The sequence below is a fragment of the Ochotona princeps genome, chromosome 4, assembly GCF_030435755.1.
Source record: "Ochotona princeps isolate mOchPri1 chromosome 4, mOchPri1.hap1, whole genome shotgun sequence".
NCBI lineage: Eukaryota > Metazoa > Chordata > Mammalia > Lagomorpha > Ochotonidae > Ochotona > Ochotona princeps.
The window spans coordinates 464,048-476,351 of NC_080835.1; the positions used below are offsets into that span (position 1 = coordinate 464,048).

General features: G+C 68.1%; 2 protein-coding genes across 6 annotated transcripts in view; one reads left to right on the forward strand and one right to left on the reverse strand.

Moving 5' to 3' along the window:
• Positions 1-719: 719 nt before the first annotated feature.
• LOC101522097 (RNA polymerase II, I and III subunit L) overlaps positions 720-12,304 on the reverse strand; it is a 38,394-nt gene continuing 26,809 nt past the window's right edge. Inside the window, exons 2-3 of the mRNA XM_012930984.2 lie at positions 1,321-1,454; positions 720-933 (exon numbers count right to left, since the gene is read on the reverse strand). Coding sequence (XP_012786438.1) covers positions 825-933; positions 1,321-1,415 — 204 coding nt within the window. The 5' untranslated portion in view covers positions 1,416-1,454 and the 3' untranslated portion in view covers positions 720-824. The remainder of the gene's footprint in view (positions 934-1,320; positions 1,455-12,304) is intronic.
• Positions 1,511-12,304, forward strand: part of LOC101532587 (tetraspanin-4) — a 33,409-nt gene continuing 22,615 nt past the window's right edge. Inside the window, exons 1-8 of one of the 5 annotated variants that reach the window (XM_058662646.1) lie at positions 1,511-1,770; positions 5,518-5,597; positions 9,157-9,348; positions 10,101-10,175; positions 10,563-10,664; positions 10,875-11,006; positions 11,081-11,164; positions 11,453-11,587. In XM_058662646.1, coding sequence (XP_058518629.1) covers positions 5,535-5,597; positions 9,157-9,348; positions 10,101-10,175; positions 10,563-10,664; positions 10,875-11,006; positions 11,081-11,164; positions 11,453-11,521 — 717 coding nt within the window. In that variant the 5' untranslated portion in view covers positions 1,511-1,770; positions 5,518-5,534 and the 3' untranslated portion in view covers positions 11,522-11,587. Of the gene's footprint in view, positions 1,771-3,027; positions 3,225-5,189; positions 5,598-9,156; positions 9,349-10,100; positions 10,176-10,562; positions 10,665-10,874; positions 11,007-11,080; positions 11,165-11,452; positions 11,588-12,304 lie in introns of those variants that run through there. The other 4 variants (XM_058662644.1, XM_058662645.1, XM_058662643.1 and 1 more) reach the window with 4 other exon arrangements.

A 12,304-nucleotide genomic window follows, 5' to 3' on the forward strand; every position in this document is an offset into this window, starting at 1 on the left:
TGGCCCTCCAGGCCCAGGAGGCTGGCCCGGCTGAAGAGCCCCCCTCCTGCAGGCTGCCTCATGGGATGGATCCCTGGCGGCTGGGGTGACTACAGGGTGCTGGGCCCAGCCCCGGACCTCTGCCCCCTCCAGCGGCTGGCAGCCAGAGCCTTACTCCTGGTGGCCCCTCCCCCGACCACAAGGCTGGCATCTGCTTGCACATCATCCCGCACCGGGTTCCTGTGGGGCCACCGTTTGCTGCCCCACCCACTGCTGTACTGGTGCCCAGCGCCCCTCCTGTCACCCACCAGCTGCTTAATAAAGCGTGTGGAGTGAGCGGGTGAGCCTGCATTTGCAGGGTGGGGAGGGAAGGTGCAGGCTGTGCTCACGGCTGGAGGGACCAGAGGGCAGTGCGATACTGCTGCCCTGAGCCAGTGGGCACTAGGGCTTGCCTGCCCTGCGCCCAACCATAGCTCCCACACCTCAGCCCGACACACCCCTCCTGTCCTCCAGCAGGGCACTGTGGCCATAGCAACTACCTGATTCTCTGAATTCTGAGTGGAGCAGCGACCCAGGGCCTCCTCGGTAGGGGGGAACTGCCCCAGCACGGTCCGCATGCCCAGCTGAGCAGGCCAGCGTGCTGGAGGTCTGCCTTCTGCCACAGGCTCAGTGAGGACTGGAAAGGGGGTCCCCAAGATGAGGTGGCCCCCTGAACGGCACAGGGAGCCCCACAGAGCAGGTGGAGGCATTTGCAAGGATTTTACTGGCAGTATCAGAAGACCAATGCCCCCTGCCCGCTTCGGGGAGAGCTCCAGGTAGGACGCAGATGGCCGTGGCCAAGATGGTCACTTCTCCAGGGGCGCGTAGTTGAGCAGTTTCTCGATCAAGTCTACGTGGGACAGCAGCATGCGGCGGCAGCAGTAGCGCTTCAGGCCCAGGGCGTCCAGGGCATCCCTGCAGTGGGCAGCAAGCGCTGTTAGGCAACAGGCCACCGCAGCCAGCTGCCCAGGCACCGGTCCCTCGTGGAGCCCGGAGCCCCCAGCCCCTCCTGCACCTGCTCGGTGGAGCCCGGAGCCCCCAGCCCCTCCTGCACCCGCTCGGTGGAGCCCGGAGCGCCCACATGCTACCCAGCAGGCACACAGCGACCTCGGGCATTCACTTGCACTCGAGCCCAGGGTCAGTCTGAGGGAGGAGTGGGGACAAACCCAGACACGTGTGTCCGGCAGAGGACGAGGAAGCGGACCGGGAACGCGGGTGTTCCAAAGGGGCGTGGGGGGCGGTTGGCGGGTCGGGGCTCTCCACTCACGGGCCGGCCCGGGGGTCCCAGGCAGGGGCGCTCACCCCTCGGTGTACTCGGCCTGCAGCAGCCCCAGGTAGGCTTCCCACTTGTTGCCGACCACCTTGCCGCAGGTGAAGCAGCGCACGGGGATGATCATGGCGGCGCGCGCTGGGCTCCCGGTCCTCCCGGCCCTCGGTTCCCGGCTCCCCCGGTCCTCCCGGCTCTCCCGGTGCCCGGTTCTCCGCTCTTCTTGGCCCGGACTCGTCGCGTCACAGGCCCCGCCCCGGGCGCGTCCACTGGAGCGGGGTGTCCTCCGCGCCCATTGGCGAGTCGCGCTCACACGTCCGCGTCCTGCCCGGGCGGCGTCCCCTGGCCCTGTCGGCGTGGTACGTGCCGCGCTACGGCGGCGGAGCTGGGCCGAAAGCGGGCGGCGGCGGTTCGCGTTTCTCGTGCCGGTGTGACTGACAGCCGCGCGGCTGGAGTGGACGGCGCGGCGGGAGTGGACGGCGCAGGTACTGCGCGGGCACCGGTCGGCCCTGACCCGGCGGCGGCCTCCCGGCCCAGCCCCCTCGGCCGGTGGCAGCAACAAGTGGGGCCGGGCGAGGGGCGCTGCAGTGGGGTCTCCGTGGAAGGGACCCCCACGGTGGAGCCCCCGCCCAGGACTGGGGTCCCTGGCGCCCCCGACGGTGGCGTCCTCGCTGTCACCCAGACCCGGGACCTGGAGGTGGGTAAGGGAGGGCTGCGTGGACGAGGCGCACTGAGAGTCTAGCCTGGACCCTGGGCGCGAGGGGCGCACGGGGTGCCAGCAGTGCGCCCCCCGCCCGTGCCGAGGCCGCTGGGCCTCGAGTGCTGGACTAGGGGAGCGCCTTACTGGGGTGGTCGTGCGGGCTCAGCCCCTGCCGGCCGCTGGCCCTCAACCCACGCGGGGCCGTCCAGCGCCGCGGCCCCGTCGGCCACGTGCAGAGCCACGAGCCCAGGCCACTTCCCTTCGCTGCCCCCTCCCCCCGGGCTGAGTGGACGCACATCCTGCCCGGGCCAGGGGGGCAGGCCGGCGGCCGTGAGTCACCGCCGTGGCCGGGTCAGAGCCAGGCGCAGCTGCTGAGGCAGGCGAGCCCGTGGAGGTGAGGGGAGGCGGGGACGAGGGCTTCGCGGAGGAGGGTCCGGCCTGGCCGGCCCCTGCCGTGCGGGGGAGACGCGGTGAGCCGCTCGGCCGGGTGCGCATTCCTGGGATTCCGAGTGCGCGGGGACCTGGGGCGGAGGGGCGGCGGGCAGGCTCGCGCCCGGGCTCCCCACGGCCCACGACAGGCCTCGGCCCGGCGCGCAGCCCCCAAGGCGCCCGCCCCGCCGGCGTCTCTGGCCCGGCCTGTGGGGAGCGGGCTGGGGGCGTTCCCCAAGTCCTGACCAGAGGAGGGGGTCACGCCAGGGCACGGGCCTGGGAGACTCGTGACAGACCTCGGGCCGCCAAGCCGCGCCCACCCCGGGCGTTGCCTTGGAAACAGGCCAGCCCCCGAGCGCGGGCGGGCGAGCCGCCCCATCCCGGAACCGGCCCCCATCCCTGCAAGGACTGGTGGGGGCTGGGGCTCCTCTGCCCCCCACGACAAGTTTTGGGGTGCAGCCGGTCCTTGGCTGATGGAGCTGATGCTGTTGGCTGCAGTCCCTCCTGAGGGTTCCGCGTCTGTACCCCAATACAGGCAGGCATCTCGGCGGGCCCACAGCGTCGGGTGCCCCTGGGAGTCCACACAGTGCCTCACAGGGCCTCCACCTGCTGAGAGCTGGTCAGCCTAGGTGGCTGTTAGCGAATGTCCCTCTGTCCCCAAGCTGCTTGGGCCTGGGAGATTGCACCCCCACACCAGGGGCAATCTGCCACCAGGTTGGCTGGGGTGTGTGACCCTGGGCTGGACTCAGCACTTGGGGTCGGTCCGCTCAAATCCTGTCGTGGACCTCTGGTCTCTCCCTGCACCCCCAGGTAAGCCCAGCCCGGTCTGGCCCTCTGGGGTCTGTGGGCTGGGAGGAGGCTGTCCTGCCTAGGCTGTGTGTGTGTGGCCTGGTGCCCAGCCGTCTGCCAGGCCGCTGTGTGCTGCCCCTGAAGGCCTGTGTTCACCAGCATTTGCCTTGGTGGCGTCGCCTGGGGCCTCAGCCAGGGCAGGCTCCCCTTCCTCCTGAGGCGGCCTGGCGCTGGGCTGGTGGCCACTGCCAGCCACTCTCAGACCTGCAGTGCATGGGTCCCTGTTCCAGTGAGCCGTGGCCTGGCCAGCTGGCGTCCCTGGCTCACCCCCTCTTCTGGAGCGGTGGCCTGGCTGGGGTTTGTAGTGCCCCCCAACAGGCCACAGGAAGCCCTGGTCTGGGAGGGCAGGGTGTTGGGGGGACAAAGCTGGGATCCGGTGAAGCCTGCTGGGCTGGGAGAGGTGGCAGCACAAGAGTCCCCCATTCACCCTGGGCAGGCAGATGAGCCCCAGGGCACAGGGCTGTGTGCCAGGTTCCTCTGAGCACACGGCACAGGGCAGGGAAAGTGGGCAACCTCGCTGGTCTCCTGGGGTGTGACATGGCCGTGAGCGCGTGTGCCCTATTCCTGTGTGAGCATGTTTGTTCTCTGTGTCTTGCAATGGCCCTCCTGCCCGGCCATCTCCACAGGCCCCTGCCGAGCACCGACCCCCCGGGAGAGCCAAGGCGGGTGCCTGTGATGGGCACAGTGCCGAACCGCCTCCCGGGCTTACACACAGGCACGGGAACCTGGGTTGGACGCCACTTCTGGTCCAGCCCAGGTGGGACTCCTGTGCGGAAGGGGCTGCAGCTGCCCGCACTGGGCCTGGGGGTGCGGCTCTGCATCCTCTGGGGTTTGGGAACACCCAGGGATCCTGGGAGGTTCCCCTTAACTCTCCCTCTGCCGCCTCGGGGGTTCTGGGGTGGCCCTCTACCCTGCCTCTCCCTCTGGGGGCCCCATGCAGGGTGTTCTGGGAGGGGAGGGGCCCAGGTGGCCGCGGTCTGTGTGGCCTGGGTTGCAGGGGTGGTGGGAGGGGTGTGCTCCCTCGGCCCCTGTGGTCCCCCTCCCACCCGTGCCCACAGTGGCACCCGTGACTTGGCTTGGCAGTGGTCCTGAAGGGGTCTCGGGGTCCCGGCTGCCACTAACTCCCTGGGGAGAGCTGGGGCAGTGGCTTCTGCAGGGCGGGCTCCTGGTGTCCGTCCACTGCTGTGTCCCTTTCCTGGAACGGGGGGTGGGGGGGATGGCAGGCGGAGGGGGGGGCGGTGCCCGGGCCGAGGCTGCAGCTTCCCACAGAGCCGTGGGGGGCAGCAGAGAGCCCAGGCGGCCGCTGCCCAGGCCCGCTGCCCCCACACTGACCGCCTGGCACTCCTGAGGGACCCAGGCTTCAGAGCTGGATGGCGCCACCCTGGCCCCAGCCCTCTTGGCCTCCGCCACGGACTCTCGGGATCTTGAACGTGTCCTATTCTCTTTGGACTTAGGGTGGACCTCCACAATGACCAGCCTGGCCATACCCTCTCTGTGCCCTGGGCTGCAGGTTAGGGCTGCAGGGTAACCAGGGATCCCTGCCCCACGTGCGTCCACGTGTCCGAGGGGCAGCGGCGCCTGGCCCTCGGCGGTAGAGGGAGCCCCTTGGAGCCCCTTGTCCTAATGAGCTGGCAGCAGCGTGGACTCTGCCTGGTGCCTTAGAAGCCCGTTGGGAGCCCGTGCCCCGCCGAGGGCGTCTGAAAGCCTCGCTGACCCGGCGCCCCTGGCCATGCGTCCGGCCCGCACCCTCACTGCCAGCTCCCGCAAGGGCTCCGGCTGCGCCGCTGAGTGATTTGGGGGTTTGTTTGGCGCCCGAGTTTGCGGGGAGGGGGCGCGGCGGAGTGATTGGCCAGCGGGGCGGGGTCCGCGCGGGGCGGGGTCGCCCCGGATTGGCGAGGCGCGGACCGGGTCCCGGGCCCGCCGGGGCCGAGCAGCCGCGCGCCCGCTGCCTCCGCCGCCGCTGCGGGGCGGGCGGGATGGGGCGCCGCGGGACGGCGGCCGTGCGCGGCTGAACGCACCGGGACCCCGGCCGCCGGCGCCATGCGCCGCTCCAGCACCGACGAGTCGGCGTACCGGCGCAGCCCGTCGCCCGAGCGCAAGGGGTCGGGCACGGCGCGCGGCGGCGGCGGCGGCGGCGCCTTCTTCGGCCTGCACGCGAGCCCCGGCCCCAAGGCGGCTCAGGCGCGCTACGCGTCGCCCAAGGGCAGCAAGTACGTGGTGTTTTACCTGGACCTGTCCTTTATCTTCCTCCTAGAGCTCAAGCGCTGCGGCATGGCGCGCGGCTGCCTGCAGGGCGTCAAGTACCTCATGTTCGCCTTCAACCTGCTCTTCTGGGTGAGTGCGCGCGGGGCCGCGGGGAGGGCGCGCCGGGTGGGCATGGGTCCCTGGTGTCCAGCATCCGCGCCCTCTCGCGCTGCGGCAGGACGCGGCGGGCACGGGTGCTGGACAGGACTGCCTGGGCACTGCACCACTGCCAAGCTGGGAGTCCCTGCAGTGTGCAGGGCGCCCTGGGCACGTGCGGCGGCAGCTCCTCCCCTCCCTGGCACCTGCTTGCTGGACTCCACCCAGCCAGCCCTTGGTCCCCTATGGGCTGCCTAGCCCCTCAGGCGGGTGAGGGCTTCCCCAAGACCCGGAGGCGCTGTGGAAGGAGAAGGGGTGTGTGCGCGCCCCAGCGTAGCGTGGGGGCTTGTGGTGGTGTCTGTGATGGGACGCCGTGTCCCCAGGGAGGGGGAAGCCCTAGGGCTGCCTGGGGTGGGCAGGAGCCTGGGTTGGAGGTGAGCCCGGGGCATCTTACACTTGGCCAGGTGGGAGCTCCACGGGATCCGAGACTGACTGGGCCAGGTGTGAAGGGGCTGTCCTTGGTGCCCCACCCAGCTGGGAGCTGGGCGGTGATGGCCACAGTCATGTCGCCCTCGCAGCCCTGGGCTGGGGGTTGCTGGGAGGGCCGGCTGTGCTGAGTGACTGAGGGGCTGGGATAGGGGGAGTGCCCTGCAGGCTGGGGGAGGGGCAGGCTCCCCTACTCTGCCCTCCTGGTGACCTGACCACCTGCCTGCCTGGAGAAGGGGCCCCTTGAGGGGGTCTGTGTGCTCTGGGAGCAGCCCACTTAATGGGGTCTCCAGGAATAGCTGTTGGCTCCAGGACCCCAACAAAAGCCCCCTGCTTCTGGTTTCTCTTCCCAGACCACATCCTCAAACCCAGGAAACAGGCCCCCACCCCTCCTGCACTGTAAACCCAGCTCTCTTTGTTGCCCCACGGAGACCCATGCTGAGAGCCCCCTCCCCGGCCTTGCCCAGCCCTGCCAGGACCCATGGAGTACAGAGGGTGGCACAGTGTCCACCTAGGGTGCAGGAGATGCCCCCAGCTCTGCTTCAGCCCCCGTTCTCCCTTCTTGGCTCTGCCACGGACACCCCCAGCTCTCTCCCCAGGCTGGGCCCCTGGGGCCTGGCGGTCCTGCCTGGGGTGTGGAAGGGGCTGCTCTGTGTGGCATGGTCTGGTTTCCCTGGCTGATGCCCCAGCAGGCTGCCAGCAGGATTTTGGGTCCTCTGGGGACAGGCATGGGGATAGTAGCAGCTCTGGGGTTAGGGTTAGCACGTGGGGTTTGGGCATTGATCCCCATGATGGGCCCACAGGGTGTCCTGAGAGCCTTGTCCTCTTGGGGGAGAACCGGGCAAGCCTGGGGGCAGGGGGCACAGGGCCTGTTGGTGGGGGACCCAGTGCAGGCCTGGGAGGGGCCATGAGCCCCCTGGGATCTCTGCCTCAACAGCTGGGCCTTGGCCCACAAGGCTTTCTCAGTAACGCAAGCTGAAGTCCTGGGGGGATGGAGAGGGCAGGGCTCACTCCACCACCCACACCCTGAGCTCAGGGGCTGCCCACCCCGAGGGCAGTCAGGGGGGTCCTGGGATGAGCCCAGGGCTTCCCTGTGCTGTCCCCACCCCCACCGGGGTCCCTGCAACCTCAGGGTGGCTCCACAGCATTGTCAGCCTGATGTGCAGCTGGCTGGCGTGTCTTCCTCCGAGTTGGGGTCGGCACCACCCAGGTCTTTGGGGGTGAGGCCAGCGGTGTAGGTGTCCACAGCACTGGTGGCCCAGTGTGGGTGGCAGGGATAGTGGAGGGGGAGCCCTGCCCGATGCTGGCCTGGTCCCAGGGACCGGCTGCTGTCCACGGCACCCCTTGCACAATGAGCAATACCTTTGGTATCATCCTGGGTGTGCAGACCCCCGAGGTCCCACTTAGCAGAAAGACTTAGTGGGACCAGCATACTAGCTGGAGCCAGCAACATTTCCGCCAGGCCCAGTCAGCCTCCTGGAGAAGGCCTTGGCCCCCGTGGTGACCCAGGCATGTGGCCGGCTGCCCAGCCATCTGCCATGCTGGACAGTATGGCCGGAGGGGCCTTGGGCCAGCTGGCACCTGTCCCATAGGCCTGGAGGGGAGCATGCTGGATGGTCAGTCACCAGGCCTTGTGGGGTCGGCCGAGGAAAGGCAGAGCTGAGGGGCCTGTGGGGCGGGGACTGGCTTATCCTGCATCCCAGGCTGGGCTGAGATTGGATGAGTACGAGGGGGCTGGGCAGACGGGGCTTCAGCATGCACTGGGGTGGGGCCCAGGGCAGCAGGGAACTGTCTGCTGGGGGCTGAGGGGTTCCCAGGCCCCCTGAATGTGTCCCACATCCCTCTAAGACCCTGCCTGCCCCTGCACCCCAAGGCTGTAATTTTCCTGCCAAAATGTTTTAGAAGCTGCAGCATAGAAGCATTTTCAAAATTACAGGTAACACTGTTGGCTTGGTAAGCACACACACGTGTGCACATGCGTTGGCGTGTGGCTGGTTGGCAGGAACCTGTAGGACCCTGAGGCCAAGTGGCACGTGACGCGAGGCAGTGAAGTGCCCCTGCGTTGGTGGCAGTGTCTGCTGGCTGCTGGGTGTCATGGTCCCCCGTCTGGGCTCAGTAGCCACAGCAGGGGAAGGGCTGGGGCTGGGGGGCACCTCCCCTGCACCCTCCAACCCTGGCTTCCTTGGTCCTTCTGCCTCCCCCCTCCTTCTAGGCGCCCCAAGGGGCGTATTCCTGCTGACAAGCAAGTGGGCGTGTGTTGGGCAGGCAGCCTATGCCAGTACCTGGCCGCTCCAGTCCTCTGTCCCTGCTGGGTGCTCAGCATAGAGGAGAGGGCTGCCCTCGGGTGTGCCCCTCTGTGTGACGCGTCCAGGAGGGGGCTTGAGGGCTGGGGCCCCTGAGGCAGGCATGGCCGAGGAGCACCTGTCCCTGGGCCCCAGTCCTGGGGGCTGCCGTTGGGCGACATTTGTGGGGCCAGGCAGGGGTGAGGCTGCGAGCAAGCCCTCAGCTCCATGGCCTGTGTCCAGGGCAGGACAGCAAATGGTCAACACGGTGGACACTGCTTCCACCAGTGCTGGTCATCCTTGGCCAAGGTCCCCCGGGAAGGGGACAGATGCTGCCAAGACATGTCCCCCATGTCTGAGTGCCAGTGGTCCCTGCTCAGCGCCTCACATCCCCGGGTCTTAGGGTGGTGGCTTCTCAGCCTCCCTCGCCTGCCAGCCCCTCCAGCTTGGCAGCTGCCTGTTCTGCCCTGGGGTGACGGAGTGGGTTCCTGCCCAGCCCTGCCCTACAGCCTGGCACTTGCCACTGAGCATCCTGTCAGTGGCCCAGGTCCAACCCTCCTTGGGGTGCCCCCCCAGCCTGCCTCTGCTCTGTCTTATCTCGATAGATTTTTGTTGTGACAAGCAGGGACGGAATTCGGCCCAGGCAGGGCATCTGGCTCTGCCAACCTAGAAGCCCTCTGGGACAGCAAGGGTGTGCAGGGCCTACCTGGGGTGCACACCGGTGGGATGGCAGGAGGCTCGGGACTCTGGGCTGGCCCCTCACCCCCTCTCTGGCCCAATCCTAGCTGGGAGGCTGTGGTGTCCTCGGCGTGGGCATCTGGCTGGCCGCCACCCAGGGCAACTTCGCCACCCTCTCCTCCTCCTTCCCGTCCCTGTCGGCTGCCAACCTGCTCATTGCCACCGGCACCTTTGTCATGGCCATTGGCTTCGTGGGCTGCATCGGAGCCATCAAGGAGAACAAGTGCCTGCTGCTCACGGTGAGTGGTGTGGGAGCCGGGGGAGCTGGGCCTGGTGGGGTGGGGGGCCGGGGTGGTTCCCAAGGTCTCCCCAGCACCCTGATGACTGGCCTTGGGAGACCAGCTGGAGGGTGAGGCTGATGGAGCCCCTGAGCCAGGCGGGGACTCCAGGGGGTTGAGCTTGGGGTGATCTCACCGGGGTCTCCCCTGATGGGACATGGATACGCATGAGCAGGCATATCGCCACATATATGTGCCTGTGCAGGCCACCTCTCCTGCCTTCTGTCCACTGCCTGCCCACACACAGGGCTGAGGAGGCTGGAGACACAGGGACCAGGCTGCTGCCCCGTACTGACCAGCAGTGCCCGGGCCAGGCTGCTGCCCCATATTGACTGAACCAGCAGGGCCTGGGCCGGAGTGGGGGCCAGGCTGCTGCCCCGTATTGACTGAGCCAGCAGTGCCCAGGCTGGGCTGGGGGCCTTTTGCAGCTTGGGGGTCTAACCTGAGGACCTGCTGGCTGCTCTTGGCTGTCCTGGAGGCTGGTAGCGTGGCCCAGTCACTGCCCCACACAGAGGACACAAGATCAGGGGCTCTCCCAGCCCTGGACAGGCTGTGCCTGGGCCCTGCGCATGTCCTAGTCAGATGGGTTGGGGGGCTATAAACTTGTGCCCCCCACTGCCAGGTGGGTGGAGGTGCTCCCTGCTTTGAGGCTGGGAAGAGGGGACCTGGGGGGCCCTCCTGGGGCTGCAGCTCACTGAGCCCCCGACCCCCAGTTCTTCGTGATGCTATTGCTGGTGTTCCTGCTGGAGGTTACCATTGCTGTGCTCTTCTTGGCCTACACAGACCAGGTACAGCTGCCCGGCCCTGCCCCAGGGGCCTCCCTGCCCCCCCCCCGCCCTGTCCCCCCCACCCCTGCCCCCAGGGGCCTCCCTGCCTGGCCCTGTCCCCCCAGCCCTGCTCCCAGGGGCCTCCCCAGGGGCTGACTGCAGGGTCCATCTCATGCCTCAGTGGTCCTGAGGTCACCTGGGGCCCACGCTCTCCTGCCTCAGCCACCCATGCTGGGTTCTCCCTCCCAAAGTTGGTCTGAGACCCTGTCTGGGCTTGGTGAACTCAGATGCTGTTGCAGTGTGCTTGGGCAGATAGGGGTGCAGGCCTGTGGTCACCTTGGGAACATCAGGGAGGACGAGGCTGGGGGTAGGCGGCCCTGGTCACCCTGCCGTCCCCCCTCTCCCCAGATCGACAGGTATGCCCAGCAAGACCTGAAGAAAGGGCTGCACCTGTATGGCACACAGGGCAACGTGGGCCTCACCAATGCCTGGAGCATCATCCAGACAGACGTGAGGCACAGCGGGTGCAGGGAGGCCTGGCGCGGCGCTGGGAGGCTGGGCGGGGTGCAGGGAGGCCTGGCGGGGCGCTGGGAGGCTGGGTGGGGTGCAGGGAGGCCTGGCGGGGCGCTGGGAGGCTGGGTGGGTGCAGGGAGGCCGGGTGGGTGCTGGGAGGCCGACCGCCTCACCCAGCACAGCCTTGCCCCTCACTCCCTCCCGCAGTTCCGCTGCTGTGGTGTCTCCAACTACACCGACTGGTTTGAGGTGTACAACGCCACGCGCGTGCCTGACTCCTGTTGCCTCGAGTTCAGCGAGAGCTGTGGGCTACACGCCCCGGGCACCTGGTGGAAGGCGGTGAGCGCGGGCAAGGCCTGGGGGCGGGGAAGGGTGGCCAGCAGTCCGCTGAGCGGCCCCTACTCTGCCTGCAGCCCTGCTACGAGACTGTGAAGGTCTGGCTGCAGGAGAACCTGCTGGCCGTGGGCATCTTCGGGCTGTGCACGGCCCTGGTGCAGGTATGCAGGGCGCCAGGTCCACGGGTGGGGGACACTGAGGTGACAGATGACCCAGGCCTGCCGCATGCTGGTGGCTGGTCCCAGAGCTGCCCCTGGAAATCCCTCAGCCCCCAGCCCTGGATGCCACCCTTTTGGAGCAGTCTGCTCTGTGCTTGTGGCACATGGATGGATCCGAGGGGTCACTGGTACCCATCTGGAGATGGAGGCCTGTGACCAAGGCCCTGGGGGGCCAGCAGAGGGAGGATGTGGAGGGGCTGGGCTTCCCTCAGCAAGCTCTGTTCCCTGCAGATTCTGGGCCTGACCTTCGCCATGACCATGTACTGCCAGGTGCTAAAGGCGGACACCTACTGTGCATAGCACACAGACACCAGCCCTTCTCTGCCAAAGGACACGCCCACGGGAGGTCACACCCCAGGGCTGAGCACACACCCATGGGAGGCCACACCCCAGGGCTGAGCACACGCCCACTGGAGGCCACACCCCAGGGCCCAGCACACGCCCACGGGGAGGCCACACCCCAGACCAGACACCTGACGTGGCACGCTCCGCAGTCCTCCGGCTGCAGGACTTGGTGCGGGGGACAGCAGCGAGTGCCCGGAGCCGTCGGGCAGCTACTGGGCGGACACGTGCTGGCTGCGGGAGGGGCTTCTAGCACTTCTGATCTCCATGTATTCTCCAGCGCACAGTGGGCCGGAACAGCAGGACACGGGCACCGGACAGCTTGAGGCCCTGCCGATCCTGGTGCTCTGGGTGGGGCCCCTCATTCACATTCCACGGTGGGTACCAGCCCAGGTGCATCTGAATAAAGTGAGCAGCTCCCGGCCCGTGTCTGTGTCCGGGTCCAGTGCTGGTCCTGCTTGGTTCCCAGCTCTAACGCCACTCTGCTGTCAGTCCCAGGTCACACAATGACAACAGTGAGGGAGGCTGGGCAGGGGCTGCTGGCCCGACAGGCACCTCCCAGAACAAGCTCCAGAATCAGCAACCCGGATGCCTGGGAATTGGCCCAGCGCGTAGGACCCCAGCTGCCATCCAGCACAGCCCCTAGGCTCACAGGCAGTGTCCTCCGGGCTCCGAGCCCAGAGACATGACCGGGAGGTGAGGAGGAGGATGGGCTGAAGGGGGTCATTGAAGCTCAGCTGT